Source organism: Oculina patagonica, chromosome 3, assembly GCF_052425735.1.
Source record: "Oculina patagonica isolate OP01 chromosome 3, crgOcupat, whole genome shotgun sequence".
Taxonomy (NCBI): domain Eukaryota; kingdom Metazoa; phylum Cnidaria; class Anthozoa; order Scleractinia; family Oculinidae; genus Oculina; species Oculina patagonica.
Genome location: NC_135760.1, coordinates 10,966,875 through 10,989,246, shown reverse-complemented (window position 1 = coordinate 10,989,246; position 22,372 = coordinate 10,966,875). Strand labels below are relative to the sequence as shown.

Sequence of the window (22,372 nt, the reverse complement as noted above, 5' to 3'; positions counted from 1 at the left end):
TACTTTGATTATAATTGAAATTGAAATTGAAGTTGACTAAGTACTACTAAGAGACTTCCCCGAAGACCGAGTTTCCTTAGTAATTTATAGAAACTTTCAATGAACAGTTAAAATTCTGCTTTGGTAGATCTTCACGTTTTATTATTATTCATTGTTTTGTTGTAAAATAAACTTACCCTTGCGGAAAATTTAATAAGCGCCCAGCCTCGAACAAGCACCCACTCTCAAGGTCCAAAAATTTAATAAGCACCCAGCCTTGAACAAGCACCCACTCTCTAGGTCCAAAAATTTAATAAGCGCCCAGGGCGCATAATCCAATAAATACGGTATACAGTTCCCCATTTTTAAGATGCGGGTAACAAAAAATGACTTTGCAAGCCAAAAAAGTATTTCCACGGCTTTTGAGAAACCGCCCCTGAGCATGATTCCCTCTTTTCTTTTAGAAGCAGCCAATTCCAAACACTCCAGCTGCTCAACAAATTATATCTAATGGTGTGCGAACAGGTCCATTATTGAGTTTCAATGTGTAGTTCCATAAAATATCCATATCTCCCCCATGCAAGGGATTTTTTTATAAGAATCCCCCACCCCTCTGGAAATTCCAATTAAACTTTGTACATGTCTAAACATTTGTTGGTCAAAGAAACCGCCCCCCCAACCCGCCAGGAATTTCCAATCCTTTCTGTGTGTGTGTGTGTGTGTGTGTGGGGGGGGGGGGGGGGTGGGGGGTAGTATGGACATTTTCTGGAACTAAAGTCTGTTCACATACTTGTGCAATCTCAATTTATCACCGTGGCAAACAATTTCCACAATCTTGTTGATTTGGTACTAGTGTTTGTTGTCTGATAACATTGGGTGGGGGGGGGGAGACGGTTGTTTTGGGGCTTCTTAGAATTGGCCATTTGTTTGGTCTGATGTGAATCCCGGAAGACCACCCCATGAATTACTAAAGAAGTTTACTCAGCGATCATTTCGTTCGAAGAAATGTTTCTGTTTTGTGATTTGAATTCAAAATATTTACTACAAGATCCCCCCCCTCCCCACCTTCCTCTCAAAAGGTCAAAGACCGAATAAGCTTGTTGGCATGGAAACTACTAAGCAAACATAGGTTTATATTATGTTGCAGGAGAATACATTGGTCAGATAAATTTTGAGCCAGGATAGCCAAACATAGTTCTGCCTAACCGACGTTTCGGCAATGCTGCCTTCTTCAGGGGGACAAAACTATTTCACCGTTAAGAAGTTCGGAAAATTTTTTCCCAAAAGGCAACATTGCCGAAATGTTGGGAACAGTTTTTTTTACTACAGCGTAGTATTTACATATTTTGTCATTTATACATTTAGCACCTAGCTGCGCAGGGTTTCAAATTTTGATCACTATAGTTCTGCCTAAACACCAATAGTATATTTAGCTAAAATTGAACACGACACTGAACTTCACACAAACAATTTTTATTCCGAACTGAACAGGAACTTTGCTCTATTTACATACTTGACCAGTTACTACTAAGATAAGTTAAAGTCAGCAATAATGCGAGATTAAAAAGTTCATATCCTGCAGTTATGTATTTGATACAGTTCAAATGTTTTTGTACAGAGGTCGAATTAACACCTCAATTAACTATAAATTAAGCTGCAAAATGGAGCAAATCAGCTCACACTAGGTTATATGAATCTTTTTTATAAATGCATAACATAAACAAAACCATGGCTAGAGAGGGAATGAGTGGGACAGCTTTGCCCCACCCCCCTCTCCCACCTACTATGGTTGACTGGATCGATCATTTCCCAAGATAATTTATTTGCCAGATGCTCTTATGTAGTGTAATAAGCAATTGTGCTGACTGCCTTTGTATTTACATGCAAAATCATTAAATTATAAGACATGCAATTACAATATCTTGTAAAAACAATTGGTTGACCTTTAGAAATCAAGGGAAGAGAGGCAATTCTGCCCAAAAAAAAAAAATTATATCCCCCCAAAAAATCCTGCAAATTGTTTAATGTCAAATACGGTAATTATTCTTGCAAGCAAACTGAAACACATTAAGATATTTCTATACTATAAAAATCCTGCAAAGCCTTTCATGGCTTGGAAAACAATACAGCAGTGAACGAAGGCTGGAAAATATTATACGCACTGAAATTTTTTACCCGAAACTTGCCTTGATTTGCAATGGTCGAATTTTGGCGCCATTTTCTTTTCACCTCGCAAGGAGGACCTCTCGGGAAACACAACATTTTTTTGATTGGTTAATTTCGATCCTACATCCCAGCAAAATGTCGCCAAGCGTTATTTTTCATTTCAGTTTGACAGTTTCACGCTTCTGGCGAAGGCTGGGTTTTCTGAGTGCTGCTGGCTACAAAATAATCTTCAGAGTTGAAAAGTTTCGTCTGCTAGAATTCCTTGGAGTTGAAAAGACAATTTCGTTTCAAAACGCTACATGAAGCAAACACAACTTTCAAACACAATCAGCAATGGATTTGCTACCGTCGATAAAACAGCTAAGAATGATGTTCTGTTTTTCTTTCTTTCTGTGTACAATTTTCTTTGAATTGAGTAGCTTAATAAAGTGTTTTTGCCTGATATATTTGTGGTGTTTGCAACATGTCTTCTCCTAACACGATATTTTAACTAGTATTTAGCTGAGTGACCTTTGTTTATCAAAAACTCCGTAAATATAAAATCACATCTTGCACAAGATGTTTTAATGTCAAATGATATAAAACACAAAAATGCATTTTACCTAGACACCTGTTGTTGTATTGAAGATGTAAAGCGACTTCAATCTTAACATGATTCATATCTTCACGCATCAGTCACTGACATGAAAACTTGTCTTCATTTATTTTAAGATTGTTTTGAGTTTTTTTTACGGAGTTCCTGTTTTGTCTTTTTCAGTCGGTCACCCAGCAACAATAATCTTTACAATTTGTTTTGTTACATGTTTATTGAAAGACAATGACAATAGTTTTGAAATAATTTTAAAAGAAGCGGACCTTGCAATTAGGATTAGCATCTTGGATGCGCTGTTTAGCTTCACTTGTGTTTGGATTGAGGTTAACGATTTTACTTTTGTACTAACAAGTGTTGACTTAAATAATTTAATCCTTTATCTGTAATATTATTGCGACCGAGGTTTAACGATTTTACATTTGTATTAACAAGTTTATCACTTAAATAATTTAATCCTGTATCTGTAATATTATTGTCACTGAGGTCTAACGATTTTACATTTGTATTAACAAGTTTATCACTTAAATAATTTAACCCTTTATCTGTAATATTATTGTCACTGAGGTCTAACGATTTTACATTTGTATTAACAAGTTTATCACTTAAATAATTTAACCCTTTATCTGTAATATTATTTTCACTGAGGTTTAACGATTTTACATTTGTATTAACAAGTTTATCACTTAAATAATTTAATCCTTTATCTGTAATGCTATTAGCACGGAGGTTTAACGAATACAGGTCTAACATCTAAATTACTTTTTACAATTACTTTACTCAATTGTTTTACATCTTCATCTCCTATCCTATTGCTCCTGAGGTTTAAGTGCGTTAGTTGACTATTGTCATTGTCAAACAACTTTGTAATCTCTGCACAACCCAACGAGCCAAAGTAATTAAAGGACAAATCTATGAGCGAAATTTGTTGCACATTTTTAAACACATGCGCTATTGCTGTACAGTCAGCAGGAGCGAGACTACAAAAACTAAAATCTACTGCATTACATCTAATGTTTTCTAACTTGCTTTTTAAAACTACGTTTGATTCACTGCCTTCATATATACATTTAATAATTGTCAGTGCTAAATGTTTTTCGCTCTCAGTCGGCCAACAGGTAAATGTGCGTGGCTCTGACTCGGTTGCCATATTCATCAGCAGCAATTCTGTTTTCTCGGGAAGCAGATCAGTAAAGATCTTCATCAATTGCTCATTTCGTTCACCGAGAAGGCCAGCCACAAACTCCAACACGACATGCCACTCACCTTTATTAATGTGATCTTTGACAAATGTTCTCAATTCTGCTTCATTCATGGTATCGGTTATATGCTTCGCTGCGAGGAATTCTTGCATTGTCAAATGAATGAAACAGAATTGAGCTTCGTGCTCGTGAGCGCTACTTTGTCTATCCGGCATCTTGTGAAATAGCGAACTGTTTTCCAATTCCTGTGGTACTTCGCTTGATCCAAAGATTAGTCTTCGTTCTTTTATACCTTTGAATGCCAGTTCTCCTAGGTCCTTGAATTGCTTTTCCACATCAGGAGGTAATTTTTTTGATTGGATCTCTTTCCGGCCGAAAGGTTTATTACGATACTGCTCGTTGTGCCTGAAGAAAAACACTTTGGTGGCAGTCTTGTAAATCTGAGTGAGTTTTACGGGGAGGCCGCCTCCAGTTAAACCGGACTTCAGGGAGAACTTGAGCTCTTCAAGCAGGGATGAACAAATTATGAAGCAATTCACAGGAACGTAGCAAAATGAAAACAAGTTCATATTCGAGGTGATGTGATGCAGTATTTGTTCTCCTGCGCCGCTTACATTTTCCGCTGCTCCTCTCGTAAAACTCTTCACATATTCGTCAACTTGCTCAGGCGCGAAGCCGAGAATTTCAAAAGTTCGATGGAATTGGCCATGAAGTTTTTCGATGCTTGACACGGCGGTAGGTCTTGTAGTTGTCAAAACGGAGGCTCCACGGAGAAGTTTGCCGTTCATAAGTTTCGCATAGAGAGTAGCTAGAGGCATCTTCTGTTCAACATTGTCTCTGTAGCTGTCGTTAACGGCCTCGTTATTAATACTTGTTAGATCTTCATCTGCAAGTTCGTCCATGCCGTCGAACAAAATTAGGACTTTCTCCGGATTTTCTACAATGTTATTCCAGACATCATCAGGAAGATGTTCTGTCGGCAAGAATTCGGCCCGTTCAAGTAGTTCACGAAGACTGCGCGGTACCAGCCTGAGCCTTTCTTCCGAGTTAGAACTCTTGACGTTAAATCTTCTGAACTTTATTAGGAAAGCAATATTAAAGTGGAGCTCAGTGTCTTGTGTGCCGTTAAATATTTTACCCGAAGCCCAGTCTCTAAGAAACTTTGTAGAAAGTAATGATTTTCCAATCCCTGGGCGACCAATGATCAGTATTTTCTTGTTTTCAGTGTCAACAATATCTTCAGGTCCTTTTGATTTCAAATTTTTCTCGCTTTTGGCTTGGGGTATACTTTGAGTTGCTCTTCTCTATCTTCGGGAAAATCGTATTGCGCCCTCTTAGGATGAAGAACCAAATTAGTGTAGATTTTGTCAATGTTCAGATCTTTGGTTGATTCGCCTTCACCTGGATAAGCTGTAAACAGTGCCTTCAGATCTAGAGGTTTTTCTGTGTTCTCGATGATACTTCTCTTCATCATCTCCAGGAACGATGTGAGGGATAGCTCTTGTGGATAAACATAGTTGACTTTTGTTTCCCCCGTCACTCGTTGGGACTCCCGATGAGATGATTTGCAAAAAACTGCCTGTCTTTCATGAACGTTCTCCGTTTTATAGCGCGAGATAAGATCCAGATGATCTCGATAAAAATAACAAGGGCAAAAAGTCCATTCACCACACTCACAGCGTTCATCCAGGAGGTTTTCTTCGCTGCCTGTTGATTGTGACACTCGTATATAATTTTTGTTGTGTTCTGAATGTTCGCGTCTGACGCATTCGCTGCACTAGTACTTTCGGCGAGTGTTAAATCACAAGAAAAGTCGGTAGGAAAGTTGCTTGGATAAAGCACTTGAGTTTGTACGACTATAAAGAGAATTCCCAAAGCGAATCTGGCGGTGAGTTGACAACAGTACGCCGCAAACAGTTTGCGTGTTTCAGGTGGGCGTTGTCTCTCGGCATCTCTGTTTAAATTGGCTTCCAGCAGCTGTTCAACTCTTGACTTTACGAGTAGGGAGTAAATCACGCAAACAATTCCAATAAAGGAAAAATTAACGATCACGAAGGCAAAGACGGGAACACCGAATTTGTTGTGCCGCTTCTCATATTGCTGAAGACACTTTTCTGGTACAAGGTCCATGTTTTTACTTTTCGCACTGCAAGCGAACCTCGGCTGACTGTTATCCATCGCTGCAAAGATGCCGAGTAGTATTACTCCGCATAGCGTCCAAGTAACAACTACTACATGGCTGAGTCGATTAAATGTTTTTGGTGCCAGCCATTCTCTGAGATATTCCATTTTGTATGTCGTCTAGCCTTCCCGTTCAATGGATCTGTAAAAATATAAGCATTGATGAAATAAGTTGACAGGTCAATTGATCACTAGTTCGTCGTAGCTTGTTTTACTTTAATTTGTTAGAAATCAGATATCTATTGACAATCTACACATAAAGAATCTGGCATATTAAAGCGTTTTCTTCCGCAGATATGCAAATTTTTTAAAGACACTAAGCCTGCGACCTCGTCGAGTTCTTTTAAAGTTTTGCAAACGTCTAAATTTATAATGGTAGTAAGACTGAGTGGAGTCCAATTCGGTCTGTAATCATATAAAAAGCAAAATTAACAAAATCGGACGACCGCGAAGAAACGTCTAAATTTGATGAGTTATTGGATTTTTTTGCCTGTCTGTGCACGTTATGGAATTTCGTGGCTACATTGCGTGCTATGAAACTGATCAAGTTTGCCTGAAGGTTAAGGTGCACGGTTTGGTGCCAGTTGGACGCTTGACAGGATTAGCAGACTTGAGCCACATCACCGATTTTAATGGATTTTTGAACAGCCAAAATTTATATTTGTGTCGCAGGAAACATAAATATAATAGTCTTTTTTTTATTAAAAATTGCTATATTAGAGCACTGAAACTGTTAACGAGCGTCATTGGTTGCAGATGGCTTGGATGGAAATGGATTGCAACTTGAAAAATTAAGGCTTAACTTTTCAAGTCTTCAAAAAAAAAATCGATATTTATAGCCATAGTTTGATTTCTGTCCGCAAAGTAAGGTTATATCTTCCTTTAGATGTTTAAAGATAATTCAGAACAGTACTAGTGTAGACCAAAACTTTACGAAATCCCCGTGACATAGCCACTTTAAATATATCTATCTGTTGAGGACAGAAGTAATTCAAGCAACGACGGCAGAATATAGCTTTAACAATCAACCCGAACATTTTTTAAAATGAAACTCCACTCCTCTTTTCCTCTCTATTAAGATAAATTGTAAATTCCATGTATTTTTCAGCTTCTTGGATGCTTAGACGCTGTAATAGATATCATTGCGTGGGATGGAACTGATCAGTTTTGTTTGAAGGTTAAGGGTGAACGTTTCATAATGGAATTGGCGCGCCAGATTGTCGCCTGGCGAGATTAAACAGGGCTGACCCACATGCTCTTAGATAAATCGAATAAACGCATATCACTCAGAAAAGCCAAAAGTAGAGAGCTACTTGTAATTTCAGAATTGGCACATTTATCAATTTAGGATTGATAATTAATACCAGCAGCCGACAAAAGAAGGTTTCATCCCGGGGAGGGTGTCGTTTCTCAAAAACAGAGTTTGTGCGGTGTCACAGTTTTCAAGCCGTTTTTGTTTTTAAATGCGGCATGAGGTCAGCTGTGAGGTGTGGCCGTTTTGATCAGAAATTAAATAGGGTATATATAGTTTGTGCAGTCTGGCCAGTTATTAGGAATAACTCCCGGGCCCATGAGAAACTGTCTTTATATTATATTGTTAGCACTCTGTCTCATCTCTTGTGAAGTGCGATTTTAAGACAAACATCGGGAATTAGAAGTCCTTTGCATGTAATTTCTCGCGCAAATCGAAGCATTTTTGTCTGAGATAGGGTATCACTTTTAAGAGGGAAAATGGCATGTTTTTGGTCGTCTCGGGCGGAGGGTATTGTAAGCTTGTTTTCGTGCTGAGAAATTTCGTATCATGAGACATCCGCTAAGGAGATACCAAATTGCGCGATTTAAAGCATTTCTCTTAATAATAAAAGGTTTAGCCGAAGCTGTCTAAGCTGCAAAGTACAGGACGCGAGTGGCACGTGATTAGAGCTCGCGCGGCGCGAGGGATTTTCCCCGTGTGGCGCATGCTAGCTCGACACAACAGTACCGTATTTACTCGAATAAGCGCCGCCCCCGAAAAACCGCCGCCCTCGAATAAGCGCCGCATTTGGGACAAAAAAGTTAATAAGCGCCGCCCCCGAATAAGCGCCGCAGTCCCGATGCGGCGCTTATTTGAAGAATTTCGTTTAACTTAAAACGGCACTACAAAGCAACTCTAAAACAAGCTGTAACATTTCTTTGTATCAAAAGCGATGTTTTGCAGTTCGCTCTTATCGCTCTTTCATTAGTTTTTCTATTCAACACTCTCACAATACGTAGTTCTGTAGATGTTATGAAGACCGCAAACTTTGCCACGACAGCTCGCGCCACTTGTGTCTCAGCAAGAGACAAATACTGACGATCAAGAGACGCTTTTCAATAACTGTAAAAGATAAGATTCTTTGTAGCGTCCAAATTTTAAATAAGCGCCGCCCTCAAATAAGCGCCGCCCTCGAATAAGCGCCGCACTTGAGGCGCGAAAATTTTAATAAGCGCCGCGGCGCTTATTCGAGTAAATACGGTATGTCGCTTTTCCCCCTTTTTTTTTTGGAGTAAAAATCTTCGCGTCAGACGTTTGGCCGGATATATTCATACAATTCTTCGCTGTTTGGCTGCGTGCATGTGAACCGGCAAATTTCAATTTGTTGCAAAATGTTATCATCTCGTAAAGAATGCATTTTTCCAGATATAAATCTACTTGTTTCAGCTGCCATATTTATTTACTGATTTTCATTTCTTTCCTGATATATCTGCGAGATTAACTGGCCATAAAATTAATTTACTCTAGCAGGAAGGTACAATAAAATGGATGAATGAAATACATAAAAAGAGTTATGCAACATTCCACCGACTGTTATGTACAGGAGAGCAGTCTCGTCTTTAGCTTATAGACTGCGGGATGCGGGAGAAAACTAGCAAATCTCGGGATGCTTCGATCACGCGAGAAGCGAAGTTAAGCGAGCTGCGGAAAACATTAGCTCGTTCTGCATATTCGTGAGTTCTGTATGTCACAATACAAACCCTCGGTCCAGCGGCGCATACCAAGAGATATCGGTTTTATTGTTCGACTGCAAAATGCTACAGATTGTTTTGGAAATCGGTTCTTGTCAATCGCGATCGAAAATGTATTAAAAGCTGGCTACTTTCGATCTGTAGGAAAATCACGTTTATAGCGATGGGCAAACACAGCGACTATGGCGAGAATGCTGGCTAGAAGACTTAACATTACTAGCGAAAAACTCCTAACCTATCCATAAAATAAATTCTATTGATGAAATTCGTAAATCTCTTGATGGGTTAAAAATTATCACAAAACATCTATACATCCATGTTAACCCTTAAAGTTTTAAAAATAGTAGGAAACAAACCTGCATTCAGGAATTTCAGAGAACAGTCCCCAGTTTACCGTGTTTGGATATAGAGAGTGAGAAGCTGAGTGAGTTGTGTATCTGGTCGGATTTTTCATCTAAGGAATGATCTGCGATCTTCCATAATATAGAAGGCCTTGCGCAAACTCCTCCCCTAGGCCATAAGGGCACATTTTTGTTGGTAATCTATAATTTTTGTTTGGCGTCTCATGGCCAATAAGAGGCCTCACATAAAGATTCTGTCATTTCTCCTCCCCTAGGCTATAAGGGCACATTTTTGTCAAGAATGTCCTGTAAAGGAATGTTTCCTTGGGGCCTTATTCCTAAACAGTTGCAAAAATTTGTCAGTTTGCAATAAATGACAAAGATTGTAACTGAGTCTTGGCTTGGGGGCAGATCAAGAAAAATCCAAACTGTGAATTGATAAAACGCCTTCCAGTGCAAGCGAGATTTTTGTACACAGATGATCACTCCGATCCGTTTTATAATTAAAAATATTTGTTTGTTTTTAATTTTTTGTGTTTATTTTAATTGCACAATTCTAACTACAAAAAATTCCATTCTTCTCGATTTGTAAGGTCTGTAACTGCTGAGATTAACCTTTTATACCTTGGCCGGTTTTAATTTATTTTGTTGCAGGGTTCCAATGATACTATTTTGACAGAAATGTTTGATAACCAAAACGTAAATTAGCAAGGGCCACCATGGAGAAACAAAAGTATAGGATCCTCGCCAGGATCAGCTAACCAGCTATAACTAATCATGAAGTATACCGAATTCCAATACTTTGGGAAAATATAAATGATTAGGATCAGTATCCTTCCAACACTGTTTTTTTGTTGTTGTTGTTGTTTGTTCGTCTGTTTAAAATTGCTTTATCTGAGTTCAGCGATGGTTGAAAAAATTAAAGATAGATAAGTTTATTGTCTGTTTTGATTCCAAAATCTGTACCGATGTGTTGATAACTCTCACGAACTTTGCTGTTCTACTGTTGTACTATAAACCGATTTAGACAAATCCCTTCGGCTATGCACAAGATATCATTTACATTGATGACTGGTAAAATTCATTGCAATCATATTTTCACGCCCGAGTACTGAAGTTGTCTGTGTTAAAAATACTTTATCAATTGTCCAAGTTTATTTATCATAATATAGAGTTTACGGTATTTTCCGCCAAAGTAATAACCACTGATGCTTGTACATCGATTCGATTCTCATTTATAATACATCTGAGACAGCAGATGTCGCCATCAAGCAGTTTTCCCCAATGATGATAATGTAAGCCAAATGAACAAATTACATTCCCACTCCCTTCTACGCGCAGGAATTTATAGTTAGATTGAGTAAAATTAAGATGATGATCGAATGTTTGCATTGACTAATTCTTCCCTTTTTTCGATTTCAAGTTAATAGAGTAGAATTGAAGAAGAAACGTAGTAGAAATGAGCAGTATTTCGCAACTGTGTACGCATCACAAACTAATTTCAAGACAACAGATATCACTGTTCCGTCGAATACGAAATTTCACACGTCCTCTACACTAATTTGCTTATCTCTTGGGCTAATTCTACAAGAAATGTTTTGTGGCCGTTTGTCTTCTGATGTACTATACTGAACAAAGTAACTTCATAATCATTCCAACGATAGACATCTTGAGATGTCACTTACATTGCGAACATATTTTCACGACTTACTTGAACCATTTCTGTTCACCACACGTTTAGTTTTCACAAGTACTTTAAGCCACATTTTCTAATACTTTATCTTAGAAGCCAAAATTGATCATAAATAACCAACGTATGAATTTTCGGCAGTTTTGCAAAGTTTCTGCCAATAACAGTCGGCTTAAATGTGAAACACAGAGTAACATTATTCCGTCAAATATCAAGCTCAAGAAAAGTTTTTGCAATGATGAAATTATGCCACTAGCTGGAAAAAATAACGATCTTTATGCAATAGTTTCTTTTCTGGGCAAAGATGTTGATTACACTAAATTGATGTTGATGAGTAAGACGAGTAACAATGATTAGGACAAACTGAATATACTAACACAAATGACCAGTGTCTGTGAATTTCGTCGCAGTCGCAGCTCAAATGGTTGTCGAATATAGGAACCACTAGATCACATACCAAGAGCTATCGCTAACTGGTATTAAATTTTGCATGACTCTTAAAAATGTACTAAGGCATCTAAGAGCAAAACAGTCGACTAGTTGAAATATCAGTCTTTGGAAGCATTCCAAAGCGTGCGGTCATAATGTAAAGCTTTTTCCCTTCACTTGATTCGTAAAATAACACGCGAAGCGAATGTGACTGATCGCTAGAAGAGAATGCTGGCTAGATATAGAAAATCCAACCTTTATACTCGAAAGAAACGGTATGACAGGAGTTGCGGTTTTGCCAATTTTTGCGGCGACAATTACTGTGCCATTAGCTAGATTAGCTTAGATTATAACTACCGTATATCCTTGTTAAAACCTAATGTTTTAAAAAAAAAGAAACAGAAAACCAACCTGCATTCGCGAAAGTCCAAAGCAAAGGGGGCGAGCTCAAAATCAAAGAGTTTTGGATCGATTTGGAGTAGAGACTAAAATTTGTGAATGTCGTATCAGGGCTGTATTTGAAGAATATATATCTCCTGCCTCCTTGACAGTTAAAGGTCAGTAGAGGCCTCACGCAAAAATTCTGTGATTTCCCCTCCCCTAGGCCTTAAGGGCACATATTTCTCAAGAATTAAAATTAATCCTAGTAATGTTTTTTTTTTTTAATGCGGCGTGGCATGGCTCGGCATTTGTCACGAATCAAAGAGTTGTCTTCTTGCGAACGCACCATAACAAAATGTGCAAAACTGAAGGGTGGGGAATTAAGTCTTGTATCCAGGGATAGGAATGTTTATCTTATTCCAATCCAGTTGCAAGAATTTGTCCGTTAACAACCAGGTTTGGTCAGGAGCCATAATCGGGGACGATTTGGTCTAATTAGAGAACATTTCAGTGGCGGGTTTCAACTGAGTTGAACAGCAATAACAACCGAAAACATCTTTTCCTTTTTTTTTTCAAAAACCTTACCGACCAAAATTTGAATGGTAGAAGCACGTTACAGATGGAATTTCGTGACTACATTGCGTGCCGCGCTATGAAACTGATCAAGTTTGTCTAAAGGTTAAAGGTGCAGCCAGTTGGACGCTTGGCAGGATTATAAACAGTTGGCTTCTTAAATAAATAAACGAATCATTGAGGACGAAAGTAATTCAAGCAACGCCCGCATAATTAGGTTTCACAATCACCCCGAAAATGTTTAGTTGGACTCCACTCTTCTTTCTTTACTCTCTGGGATAAATTGTAAATTCCATGAAGTGTTCGACTTTTTGGATGTTTAGACGCTGTAATAGATATCATTGCGTGGGATGAAACTGATCAGTTTTGTTTGAAGCCGGGTTAAGGGTGAACGTTTTAAAATGGAATCGGCGCGCCAGTTTGACGCCTAGATTAATCGAATAAACATATCATTCAGGATCAAAAACCATGTCATTTCAGTAGGCATAAAAAGATTGTGCTCGGCAACTTTTGAGCAACTTTTAGCGTTTTGAGCAACTTTTTGTGGTACCAGCAACCTAGGGCAACTTTTGCCTTCCTTGGCAACTTTTGAGCAACAAATTGATATATATAAAACCGATCCAAACCATAAAAAGTTTATGGTTTATGTCGAAGGATTTTATTTAAACTTTGGTTATAGTAAACATTACGATGCCCATCCAAGTAAACTTTGCAAGGTTGAATAGTTAGGAACTTTAACTAGAAAATACGTATCTATTATTGAAGTTATGTTGAGTTAAAGAATATATTGATTACAACAAAGTATTTATATTTCTCATATAACAATGGCTTTTTGGCCTCTTTTAATGATTGTAAGAATATTTAATGAAAATGTTTAAATGGCAACAAACAAACAAACACGTTTTGAGTATTTATCTTAAACAAAACGACTCTAGAGCAAGCAAATTTTCTAAATTTTGGTGGCAACGTTTTGATATTTGAGCAACTTTAGAGCAACTTTTGGTTATCAAGCAATTTTTCCTGTATTTACTAGCACAATCTATTCATGACTACATTTCAGAATTGGCACGTCTATCAATTTAGGGTTGATCAGTTAAATAAATACCTGCAGGGAATAGTGTGTGCAGTCTGGTCAGTAATTAGGTACATCTCCCTCGAGAAACTGTTCTTATACTGTTATCGCTCATCTTTTGAGAAGTGCGATTTTACAGCCTGGTCTGAGATAGGGTATCTTTTTTCGAAAGAGGGAAAAAATGGCAAGGGAGCATCACCCATATTTTCCTCGCGCAGCGCGTGCTAGTTTGACAAAACATTTGTCGCTTGTTCACCGCTTTTTTTTTGGAGTAAAAACCTTCCCGTAAGAAGTTTGGCCGGGTTTATTAATATAATTCTCCGCTCATGTTTGGTAGCGTGTTTACTGATATTTTGATTTGTTGCAAAATTTTATCGTCTCTTAAAGAATACATTTTTCCAGATTTGAATCTACTTGTTTGCCATATTTATTTACTGATTTTCATTTCTTGCCTGATGCATCTGCGAGATTTACTGGCCATAAAATTAATTTACAAAAATGGATGAAAACAATACATAGAAAAGAATTATGCAACATTCCACCGACTGTTATGTACATGAGAGCAGTCCCTTCGTTTAGCTTATAGACTGCGGGAGAAAACTAGCAAATTTCGGGATGCTTCGATCACGAGAAAAGCGCGCGAAGTTAAGCGAGCTGCGGAAAACATTAGCTCGTTCTGCATATTCGTGAGTTTTGTATGTGAAAATACAAAACCTCGGCTAGGCTGAGAGATGGCATACCAAGAGATATCGTTTTTTTTGTTCGACTGTAAAATGCTACAGATTGTTTTGGAAATCAGTTCTTGTCAATCGCGATCGACAATGTAATTACTGAAGCTGTCTACTTCCGATCTGTAGAAAAAATACGTTTTTAGCGATGGGCAAACACAGCGACTATCGAGAGAATGCTGGCTAGAACGAAGAGTTAAGATTACTAGAAAGAAACTGCCAACCTATCCATAAAATGAAGCTAACTGTTCCATTGAATGAAACTCGTAAATCTCTTGCTGGATTACAAAACATCCATGTTAACCCTTAACGTTTTTAAAAAAGTAGGAAACAATTTAACAAACCTGCATTCAGGAATTTCAGAGAACAGTATGTAGCGTGTTTAGATACAGAGAGTGAGGAGCTGAGTGATCTGTGTATCTGGTCGAATTTTTCATCTAAGGAATGATCTGCGATCTCCCATAATATAAGAGGCCTTGCGCAAACTCCTCCCCTAGGCCATAAGGGCATATTTTTGTTAGTAATCTATATTTTTTGTTTGGCGTCTCATGGGCAATTAGAGGACCCACGCAAAGATTCTGTCATTTCTCCTCCCCTAGGTGATAAGGGCACATTTTTGTCAAGAACGTCCTGTAAAAGAATGTTTCTTTGGGGCCTTATTCCTAAACAGTTGCAAGAATTTGTCAGTTTGCAATAAATAACTTATGATTATTTTCAAGAAAAACCGTTCAGCTGAGTTCAGTGGTGGGTTGAAACTTAGGACAGCTTAGTCGGACAGCAATAGCGACCGAAAACATTTTTATTTCTTATTTTCTAAAACAACTAACCAACAAAAACGGGCTGATTTTAAACATAGAACACCATTGTGTCTCATCCAAAATGCTTTCGAAATTGATTAAAGCTAAGTTTTCAGAGTTTGCTTTTAAAATGCAATCCGCGGAGCAGTGACCGGACAAAGATTGTAACTGAGACTTGGCCTGGGGGCAGATAAAACGCCTTCCAGTGCAAGCGAGATTTTTGTACACAGATGATCACTCCGATCCGTTTTATAATTGATTTATAGACTTTTGTGTGAGTTCCGGTCATGGTTAGTTTGGAGGACTCCGGTTGATAATTTTATTTGCTGTTACCGTTACCTTTAATTTAGGTAAAAGTAGAAATAAAGAAAATTGTTTGATTCATACACTGAATTTACTCAGCCACAACCCCACCCCCTCTTAAAAGAATCACCCACCCCGCCCCCAACCCCGCCCCTTGCCCCGCCCCTCCCATCATCGCCGTCCATTTTTTGAGCCAGCGGGTCAACAATTAGCGGCTAAACCAATGGCAACGAAAACAAACATGGCGGATGGCGGACATTTTGAGACATTAGACTTGTGAGAAATTTTAAGTTATTTGCCTGTTTTAGCAAAGCTTAAATCACTTTGAATAACATTTCAAACAAAGTAGATGTCGTCAACAGGGACTATTCTATTAGAGTGCACAGAGGTGTATAATATTCTAAATCAGGTAAGAAATTTCACTCTCTGTTTTGTATAAACTAGTCTGAATATAGCAGACTGAATTCTATTGTGGGATTTGTGGATGTCGTCCGAAATTCTTTATTGTGATACTCTGGCGACCTTCATTTCGCCGAATTCCTAACTCTATGATGAACAGTTTGTTGTAATTACCATTAAAGATAAATAGATGGCAAAGTTGACAAAATATGAATATAGGCTGTGTCTGGCCTGAATGAAAATACAGTTGGGCCCCGATGGGTCCATGAGTTCTCAGAGTTCTGCTCGTAAACTGTAACGTTTGCAAGTTATAGATGAATTAGTGTTTCTAAATTAAAGTGAAACTGTTTTTATTTTCTGAAAACCAGAAAGGCTGACCGTACGATTGAATTGAAATATAATTTGGAAATATGATAGTTCAATCCAACTGTAGGGTCAGCCTTTCTGTTTTACAGTTGCTAGCAGTTGTATCTCTACATTTTTGCTGATCAGATCCATCAGGATCTGGTTCCTTTGTTTTGTGCGTTGACCTTTCTAAGGTTTAAAGTTTTGCTTATTTTGTAAGTCTTCTACTCTGTAGAATTTTATTTTATGGCAAACAGAAATCAACTTTAAGGAAATAGTAAAGTTTATGGATTGCATTTTTCCTGGTATTAAAACATAGTTGAGTGGCCTGCTTTGCGACAGCCTTTGTTCACAAATATTAATTAAATAATAATCGCCTATTCCAGTGAATGAATTCTAGCTCAGTAGGTAAGGTAACAGCTTATTACCGTGCAGGAGGATCCTTGAATGTTTTTTTCTTCATGTCGCCAGGCTGGGCAGTACCCAAGGCTGAGTGATCCCAATTATTTACTTCTTTTAGGTAAGTTGTAGAGGTAAATTATTACGAAAATCAATGAAACTGTTGAATATTCCAAAATTGCGACCAGCTGGTCGCCACTGCGACTAAAAATTGAGTGTTGGCGACCAGAATTTCAAGGCCAGTCGCCAGGAGGCGACTAGCGATTAGTGTCCTGTGGCAAAAGATGGAACTTTATGTGTCACCATTTTGGTTTCATTTCTTTAATTTTATCCCCGTCAACCGGGCTAATCTACTATCTCATATCCAATGCACGCTCGTGGAATAATTGTTAAAAATTCTATTAGCAACAAAGTAAGTTTTTCTACAGAAAATAAGATACTATTAAGGCCCTTTTAATAGCCAAAAATTGTGTTAATTACCCTTTGTCCTTATATAAAGAACCTGTTTAGGCTAAGGGCCTGTTTACATGAAGGGAGGGTGCCCTGGCTAACTGAGTTAACTGGCTATAAGGGATGAAACGTAGCCCGCCTTTACATGCAGAATTCACAGCCCTTCTACCCGAGTTGAAACAGCGTCATTGAAACCTGTCACAGCGTGGGAAAACCATGTCGCTCCAAATAATTAAAGAAAAATATGACTTTTTACAGAAAACATCAAGGCTATAGCTGTCTTCAAACCTATTTTATTTTGATGTGCAAGCTCTTAGAAGTTTACTGCGTCCATTTATGGGGGAATTCAATCAAAATAAAACAGTCTTTGGCCGCCAAATTGAATTTAAATTTGTTGTTTCGTGAATTAGGATGATCATTCCCATGAAAATTTCCAGCCTACAGATAAAACTACTTTAAGGTCATTGCCCTGTTTTGCATTGCGCATCCTTACTGCGCAGAATTTTACGCGTAATTAGCGCGCGCGCGCGAGCACATCAACAAAATGGCGGCTTTTTTCTATGCGGCTTAGTCCCCGAGAGAAGTAAATTGTCACTTTCTCCTAAACGAGCCTGGTGACCTATCAATTTTTTCTCATATTTTGGGTGTAGCGATCAAATTCTTTCTGTAAAATGAAAACAGATCAATTCATGTGTTTGAAAAATAAATTATCGCTAAAAAAGTGTACTTTGCCAGTACTCGCAGAGGAATTATAAAGGAATTATATGGAATATACATGGTCGTCCTGCTCCTAAACGAATCTGGTGACCCCCCTTTTTTATTTCAAAATTTAAGTTCCCTTGAAGTAATAAACCAGTAGGCGAAGTTTGGTTAAAAATCTATGTTCAGTTTTATTTCGGGGCAATGACCTTAATCTAATTTTGGTCAAATAGCACTGTTTGGATCCAGAATTTATACATTTTATGCCATTAACTTCAAATTTAATTTAAGAACATGCGCTAAGTCTTATCCCGGCAAGTCGGGATAGCCCGGGCAAAACTGTTTACATGGCAAAAAGCCATCTCACCTAGAAAGATGCCCCGGGCAAGCAGACCGAGTGCCCCGGCAAGGCGGGTTTCCCGTCTTGCATGTAAACGCTTTGATGCGTTTTCTAAAGAAATGTATAAAAAGTTGGTTTGCCCAGGGTAGCTCGGTTAGCCGGACACACCCGCCTACCATGTAAACATGCCCTAACCTTGAAAAATTAGGTTCTTGTGTATTTTTACTGTATTGTTTTATATTTGTCTTTTACAGACACAAGACAAAGACTTGACTACAATGAAAGTCATATTATAACAGCTAAATTTGCACCAAGGGTTAGTTAATACATTGAGTTGTTGAATTTTATATTAAATTTATACTTTCAGAGGTCAATTTTGCATCATTTGCTAAAAACCAATTCTTGATAAATTATAGAACTTTTCATAATACCATGTCACAGATCACCCAGAGGTTTTTTTAGCTATTTGTAGGAAGATTGTGCCATTTGCCATAAGCAACATGGATGTTGTTTTACCACGTTGGACTATACTCAAATAAACAAAATAATACAGTATTCCAACAAATGTAAACGACAGCTACCGGTACCTTTTTGATAAGTGTTTTTTCTTCAGTGATCAATGAAAACTTGCTGGAACAGTGGTAGAGTCGTAAGCAAATTGTGTAATTAACATTTTTATAATTTATTTATAAATACTTTGCTTGTTGTATTCTAGAATGACATTGGTGCTTTCACAGTTCCTCCTGATGCCGAGCTGCAGACCAAGGAACATGTTATAGTTTACGACAGTAACACCAGTTCAATTAAAGACAAAAGTAAGTTGCTAGAAATGTTTGGGTGTTGCAATCAGGCAAATATAACGTATTATTACAAAAGGAAAAAAAGCAATAATCAGTATAAGCCACACCAAAACACTTAAAGTCCCTGGTAAAAAAAAAAACATTGCAGGACTTCAAAGATGATGAGTATTTTTCAAAGATTGATGATGGCATTAGGATTTACCTGGTTTCTACAGTCTTAAAAAGCCCTTGAACTTTGGCTGTCATCATGAAAAGTCTATGAATCTGCTCAATTTCTTGAAAAGTCCATCAACTTTTTTAATAATGAGTCTTGAAAAGTCCTTGAAATTTGAAACACCATTCTATTTTTGTTGATGTGTATTTTTATTTTGGAGTACAATTTTCAATTTCCCAACAAAAGGGAAGCTCATGCAATAAATAGACTTTTGCAAAGGCAGATTTACAAATTATATACTAGAAATTAGTATCTAAAAATGTTTGTTTTAGCTAGACTGACAGACTGTCTTTGAGTCTTTGATATTCTGACCAGTGAGATCAGGTGCTTAAAAATAAATTCTATGTTGTAATTAAAAGTCCTTGAAAAGCCTTTGAACTCTTATGTGCTGACATGGGTCTAGAAAATGGATCCATCAAGCTTGTCAAGGATTTTATGAGGACTTGACCAAGATCTTAAAATAATTGTATATTCTTTGACAAGGGTGCATGTTACTTACAAATAACTTAGTGCTGTTGAATTGTCAGTGATATGCAGTTGACATAGACATAGACATAGACATAGTTTATTTAACCACGAAGAGCTCAGGAGCTGTAGCTCGTTAAAACGCTCTCGTGAAATAAAAAAGGTCTAAAAATTACAAATAAAAGACGGTTAAAAGGTAAAAAGTGTATATGTACAAAATTGTGATTATGATATGAATAAATAGAAATCTATATAAATATAATTCTAGTTAAAAGGTAATTACAATTTCAATTAAAAAGGTATCTAAGATTACAATAAAAAGTTCATTAAAAAATTACAATTGTAATTAAAAATGAAGCTAAAATTACAATTAAAAAGGTCTTTGAAAATTACAGTCAACAGAAAGAGCAACTGTAATATGGATATAATGAATATAACACTTAAACATGGACACCAAAGGGACAGCGAAGAACGGCTGTATTATGGAGGTGACCATGTTATAAAGGCCTAGGGTTCCTATGAATTTTGATGTCTTTTGGACCAGGTTAACTGACCCTGATTGTTCAACTGGGCCTGGTTGTGCAGTGGATAATTAGTGTAAACAAAACAAACTACGCTATCAACTGGATACTGATTTATCCGGTGGAAAGCATTATCAATCCTTTGAACAACCAGGGCCTGATGGAAAGAGCTATCCACTGGATAAATCACTATCCAGTGCATAGAGCAGTTTTCAATCGAGTGTCGTAAAACCAAAACCAAAGTAATTACTCTGGACAATCACAAAGGACACAGACAATTGAGTGAGCCAATCAAAACTCGAAGCAAATACATGTAGCCGGCACGAAGCGCGGGAAAACGTGCGCGAGCGAGTCACGATTGGTTTTGGTTTTAGTTCTGATTGGCTGAGAAAGTGGCGCGAGATTTTTAAGCCAATCACTGAGCGTAGTAATGCAAAACCAAAGCAAACGCAATTAACTTTCGACACTCAAGTGAAAACCGCTCTAGCATAATCTGGATAATGATCGATTTATCTGGTAGATAGCCTTGTCCACCCATTGAATAACCGAATATTCTGGAGGTGTCCATAATGAGATTGAGGTTCAACTGTTTCAACAGTAATGAGTACTGATATTTGTATTTCCTTTGGCTGTCCTGACTTGTCCACTCAAATTAAATAAGTTGAATATTATGATCAAGGCAAAAAATAGTACTGTTGAATATTTGACAAATTAAATATTTTTCCAGATAGCACTGCTCTGTCATGTGCTAAACTGATGTGGGAAATGGAAAGCAAGAACCCTGTAAAAATCATAAAAGGTATTTCTATCAGTTGTGTGTTGTGCAGAGCTATTTTTCTTAATATTGTTAACTTTAAAATGCTGTATGAACCATTTTGAATGTGAAACATTTAAGTTCATTTTAAAACAGCTGAAAAACTAAGAGCACTAGTACTATTTGAGCTCAGCAGGAAAGTTCCTAGACTTCTGTATGCTTTACATGTACAAGCTCAAAAATAACATTTCAGTTCATACAGTCATGTATGCATGATAAGTTTGACATTTGACTTAACCATGTCCTTCGTAGACGATAATATACAGTGTTCATTTGACTGCCTTGTTTGAGATATGGGTTTCATCTACAGCAGTTTAGAGTGTGCCGGGTAAAAAAAGGTTTTATTATTATTAATTCTTTTATTCATATTTAGGTGGATATGAGGAATTTTCTGCATTGTACCCATTTCTTCGTACTCAAAAGATCATATATATGCCCAAGGTGAGTTTGTATTTCTGTAGAATGTGACTACATATCATTCTCACTTTAAGTACTGAGTACATTATTGATGTTCATATGCATATAAATTCAACACTCGAGGCTTCTTTTAGGCTGTTAGCGGAATGCACAGTGGCCTATGGTTAGTCGGCTGACCTCTAAAAAGACACTTTACCATGCATGCATCCTTAATTTTGCCTCATGATGTTAACGTGTTTACAATGTAGATGTGGATCCCAATGTTTTGAGCACTTTAATTTCTGCTAGTTAAAATTTGTATACTTATATAAACATCACCTCAATTTGGCTGCCATCAGACCTAATGGACCAGGGTATTCAACATCTCTTAATTTGCTCTAGTTTTACCTATATTTTAATATACCGGTAGGTTAAAGTTGAGCAAATTAAGAGATGTTGGATACCCTGGCCTAAGGTCTTATTAAGCAGCCTGGTAAATTATTTATAAAAAAATAATTTACCAGTAATTTATTTGTATGAGTAATTTCACGTACAAGTTAAGCTTAAGCTTGCAGTACCCTCCCTTAAATACATGTAAACATAATGAGTTATTACACTATCCACCATTGTATTAATTCTTTTATCAACAGGAGCTAGATGTCATTAATACGTATCCAGTGGAGATCATACCTGGTTTCTTGTCCCAGGGGGGGTACTTGCAGTATACGTAACGGGGAGGTCCGACGTATTTTTTTGGGTTGAAAATTTACACCCTCGGTATTTTTTTTGGGTCAAGAGATCTGTCATGTAATTTTTTTAGGACTTAAAGTCTGTTTGATTGAATAAATCAGTATCGAGGTGCTAGGTTTTGTATTTTTTGGGGTAGAAAATTTTGTTGCCAGGTATTTTTATGGGTGTAAAATTTCAGGCTCATGTATTTTTTTGGGTTCGCAATATGAAGCTCCGTCGGACCCCCCCGTCATGAATACTGCAAGTACCCCCCCTGGGTTTCTTGTATGTTGCAACATTCCAACAATCTCAGGACCACAGAATTATCAAGGATCTTAATGTCAAGGCGAATGTGATTGTTGCAAAAGAAAATGACACATTGTAA

The 22,372-nt window shown here is 37.5% G+C and overlaps 2 protein-coding genes across 2 annotated transcripts in view; one reads left to right on the top strand and one right to left on the bottom strand.

Annotated features, from left to right (window-relative positions):
• Positions 1-12,603, bottom strand: part of LOC144646496 (uncharacterized) — a 118,874-nt gene extending 106,271 nt beyond the window's left edge. The window contains exon 1 of the mRNA XM_078506103.1: positions 11,974-12,603. The gene's annotated coding sequence lies outside the window, so the exon portion shown is untranslated. The remainder of the gene's footprint in view (positions 1-11,973) is intronic.
• A 3,048-nt stretch (positions 12,604-15,651) lies between these two features.
• LOC144646540 (serine/threonine/tyrosine-interacting-like protein 1) lies at positions 15,652-22,372 on the top strand. Its single transcript, XM_078506176.1, has 8 exons — positions 15,652-15,825; positions 16,632-16,680; positions 18,303-18,364; positions 18,764-18,863; positions 20,776-20,847; positions 21,236-21,303; positions 21,909-21,960; positions 22,275-22,372. Exons 1-8 carry the CDS (start codon positions 15,766-15,768, stop codon positions 22,370-22,372), a joined length of 561 nt encoding a protein of 186 aa, XP_078362302.1. The 5' UTR covers positions 15,652-15,765.

Coding starts and splice junctions, on each gene's coding strand:
- LOC144646540 (XM_078506176.1), top strand. CDS start 15,766: ATGTCGTCAACAGGGACTATTCTATTAGAGTGCACAGAGGTGTATAAT. Junction 16,681..18,302: donor CAATTATTTACTTCTTTTAG/GTAAGTTGTAGA, acceptor TGTCTTTTACAG/ACACAAGACAAAGACTTGAC. Junction 18,864..20,775: donor CAGTTCAATTAAAGACAAAA/GTAAGTTGCTAG, acceptor ATATTTTTCCAG/ATAGCACTGCTCTGTCATGT.